We start from the raw sequence: 3,374 nt of genomic DNA on the forward strand, positions 1-3,374 counted from the left end.
TTTCCAAACTAATCTACTTGAACGAATACCAGGACATGCATCTGCACAATTGTAGTCACCAAAGCACTATTTTGCATTCCATTCCATATCGACAGAACGCGTTACAGTCAGTAGCTCACAGTGGATCTAAAATAATTAACGCAAGACAATTTAGCACCAGTAAATAACGGAGGTCTAAATTTATTAATGCCATTTACAAAAGCACGATCTGGCAATCAGTGGCCTTTACGCAATTTCATCCCACAAACATACTGCAACTGACCTGCAGTTAAAACCTTTATAGAGGATCTACCCTGTTCATCTTCACAGCTTTCAATCAATGCATTAGAAAAAAAATGTATGGAATAAATGTTCTGAATTCATATACTGTATACAGAATGTGTGCAGATGGCCAGTTGACACTTGAAAGCTGATCACCCAACCGGAGGAAGGAAAACAGGATTCCCACAATACAAAAGTTAACTGCCATTTTTTTTTTGTTTGCTTTACATAGTCCAATACATGTATTTTAATTCTGTATTTGGTTACATGTGTACATGCCTGTTTTGACAGTGAACAACCTGGAAAAGTATGTTTTATGATAACACAGAACAGTTTTTGTAGCCACTGTGAAATGCCATTACATCTGTACTTTAGATGCATGTTTACAGCCATAGATTTTTCTACATAGCAAACAAGATTAAGAATGCAACCATCAAACAGAATAGACCCATGGCTTCAGACAAGGCGAATCCAAGGATGGCGTAGGAAAACAGCTGCTGCTTTAGTGAGGGGTTCCTGTGGAAAATACCAAACAAGTTGGTGTTTAAGTATGTACTTCTCTCCACTGTCCCAAGTGTCTCTCTAAATGTCAAGAATTGAGAAAAACTACTGCAGTTCTACAAGACACTCTATGGGTACGACATTAGAACTGCAGTGGAGAAGAGACTTCAAAGGGAAAAGCATTTTCATTCATTACTTTTGTCAACTAAAAGATGGAATAAAACTCTGCAGTGCTCCTTGCAAATGTTTTTCAATAAATGTATGCAATATTCAATAAATTGACATAGTATTGCAAGAAACACAACCTTATTTAACTGAGATTGCTTAAACACCTGCAAATAGGCTCATCCTGCATGCAAAAAAGGGAATCTCTACGGTTTCTTTACTGTATCCACTCTCATCAGTTTCACAATTAAGCTGAGAATAGAATAGACAGTGAATGACTTGTGAACAGTATTAGAGTTGAAGCTGGAGGCAGACTGAGCTCTCACCTGGCATATCCAATGATAAGGCTGCCGAACACTGTTCCAATCCCAGCCCCAGATCCAGCAACTCCAACAGTAGCAGCACCAGCACCAATAAACTTGGCTGCAGTGTCAATGTCCCTGCTTACAGCACTTGTCTGGAAGCCTCTTAGGGCTACCTGAGACAGGCCATTCTGTGGCAGAAGAGCTGCATTGGCCTGGGAAAAAAAGGTCAAGCGATTCACCAGAGAACCATCAACACAAAGTTCACAACATCCTTAACTGAGGAGACAATTTTATTGTCAAAGGTTCATCTGGACTGACATGCATTCTGCAGTGAAATGACATTGCTGTTTAGTCCAAGAAAGAAAAGCACATTCAAGGACAATAGCAGTTCACACCCATGAATCAGTGGTTTGAAGGTCAGAAATGTCATTTCTCACCTCTCCTGTTCTGGTCTGAGGTCCAGACAGCACAGCTGCAGAGAGGGGTCGGTATAGAGCCCGGGAGCCAACACGCACCTGCACCCACAACAAAGGAAATGTCAGAATGACATGTAGTCCCGAAATAAGACACCTACTGGGCAGTGCATTCACTCAGAGTAAAGGTGACTGCAAAGGACTCAAATGTTAAGTAACATTCACACAGCTTCCGAAAATGAGGAATGTCTGTTTAGAGTTAAAGTAAAATATTGCTGAACTACAACTAAGCTTTCATTGGTTCCTAGAGATAATGCAGTGCAAGATGCAACATCAACCTCAAGTAATTTAAGCGATACAGCTGCTGTCAAGAGGGAGGCACTTTGAGCGTTGCTGCAGCAAGACCTTCTTAAGGAAGCAGTTTTACATGAGTACCCGAGACACTTTGGCTTTTAGTGTGTCCATTTGCACAGCTGATTAACACTACAGTACAGCTTTTGTATTGCCCCGCCATAGCAATCTGGCTTCCTTAGCACACGCCCCAAGTTACAGGATATACATCACCAACCCAACTTACACAACATGGCCAAAAGTCTACATGCAGACTTTATACTACATTTGGTTTGCTAAACCACTTGCAGAAAGTTTACACGCATAGCTTGCAGAATAACTTTTACATGCTATCACGGCGTAGAATGACCTTGGAATTTAGAAGCCTGCAAAAGCTAGCTAGTATATGAACTTTGCTTGTTAGCAAAGCTAAGTTAGCTTGAGATATTTTGGGGGAATAGCCATCATTCAAAATCGAGCTACAAACCCGGTGTCCAACGATTAGCTAAATTGTGTCATCTGAACTATATACCAGCTAGCTATAAACTCAAAAAGTATTTTCATTGTTTAGCTTACCCAATACACTTCGCAACATCGATCTATGGCCAGCAAACCAGTTTACTGACTACTCGCATTCAAGTTCAACAGGCCCCGTGCAAATGCAATCTGTGAAAGTGTTAGCATCGTTTGCGTTGCAATTAGTATTTCCAACAAAACACTTACCAGTGCAGGCGTAGAGACGAACTTCGCACAGGCATACATTTTAATTTCTTTACTTAACCGGTTCGTTCCGATTTGATAGAAACCCGAGTCTGTCCCTGAAAAGACAAGCCAAAATTAGCCAATGTTAGCTAAGGTCAATAGAGGTTTGCAGGCGTAAATTCTGAATGAGAAATTACAAAATAAAGGCTGAGCATACGCTTGCCCCCACACTGTACGGGGATGGGATCGGTCCGGCATTAAAGCCATTTTTTAGAGAAGATGACACAGGATTGTACATGTTCAAGTTTTCAGCTCTGCATTTACCTTCGCTTCACTTACCGGCAGCAGAGGTCGAACCACAGAACGCGCACTACGCATGCGTCGACTTTATTTAGAATCCCGGATGATAGCTTTACGACGTCCAAGGTCATTTCATTAAAACTTTATTGAAAACGCTGAAAACAATAACACTTCTATTCAGATAACCCACTGATAAAATAAACATAACACTGATTACGAACATTATTCGAAATTTACTCTCTTGAGAGGGAGAATATTTGAACTGCAGTATACATTTGATATGAGAGTACGATCATCGCATTTTGTTACACAATCGCTTGTGTCTAGTGCACACACAGATTGCGATTGATTATTGGAATTATATATTGTCCTATATTTATTATTCATCCAAGTTATA

General features: G+C 40.4%; 1 protein-coding gene across 3 annotated transcripts; it reads right to left on the bottom strand.

The window, feature by feature from the left end:
- Positions 1–155: 155 nt before the first annotated feature.
- On the bottom strand, positions 156–3,110 carry atp5mc3a (ATP synthase membrane subunit c locus 3a). Of its 3 annotated transcripts, none has more exons than XM_035411414.1 (5): positions 3,017–3,110; positions 2,699–2,793; positions 1,670–1,747; positions 1,254–1,444; positions 156–777 (listed from the first exon to the last, which is right to left on the bottom strand). In XM_035411414.1, the coding sequence occupies exons 2-5, from the start codon at positions 2,735–2,737 to the stop codon at positions 663–665; spliced, it is 423 nt and encodes a 140-aa protein (XP_035267305.1). In that variant the 5' UTR covers positions 2,738–2,793; positions 3,017–3,110; the 3' UTR covers positions 156–662. The 3 variants fall into 3 exon arrangements, with proteins under 3 accessions (XP_035267305.1, XP_035267304.1, XP_035267306.1); XM_035411413.1 differs by having other exon boundaries at positions 3,002–3,087; XM_035411415.1 differs by lacking the exon at positions 156–777 and having other exon boundaries at positions 1,250–1,444; positions 3,002–3,089.
- Between the last annotated feature and the right edge of the window lie 264 nt (positions 3,111–3,374).

This window comes from Anguilla anguilla, chromosome 3, assembly GCF_013347855.1.
Source record: "Anguilla anguilla isolate fAngAng1 chromosome 3, fAngAng1.pri, whole genome shotgun sequence".
Lineage (NCBI taxonomy): Eukaryota > Metazoa > Chordata > Actinopteri > Anguilliformes > Anguillidae > Anguilla > Anguilla anguilla.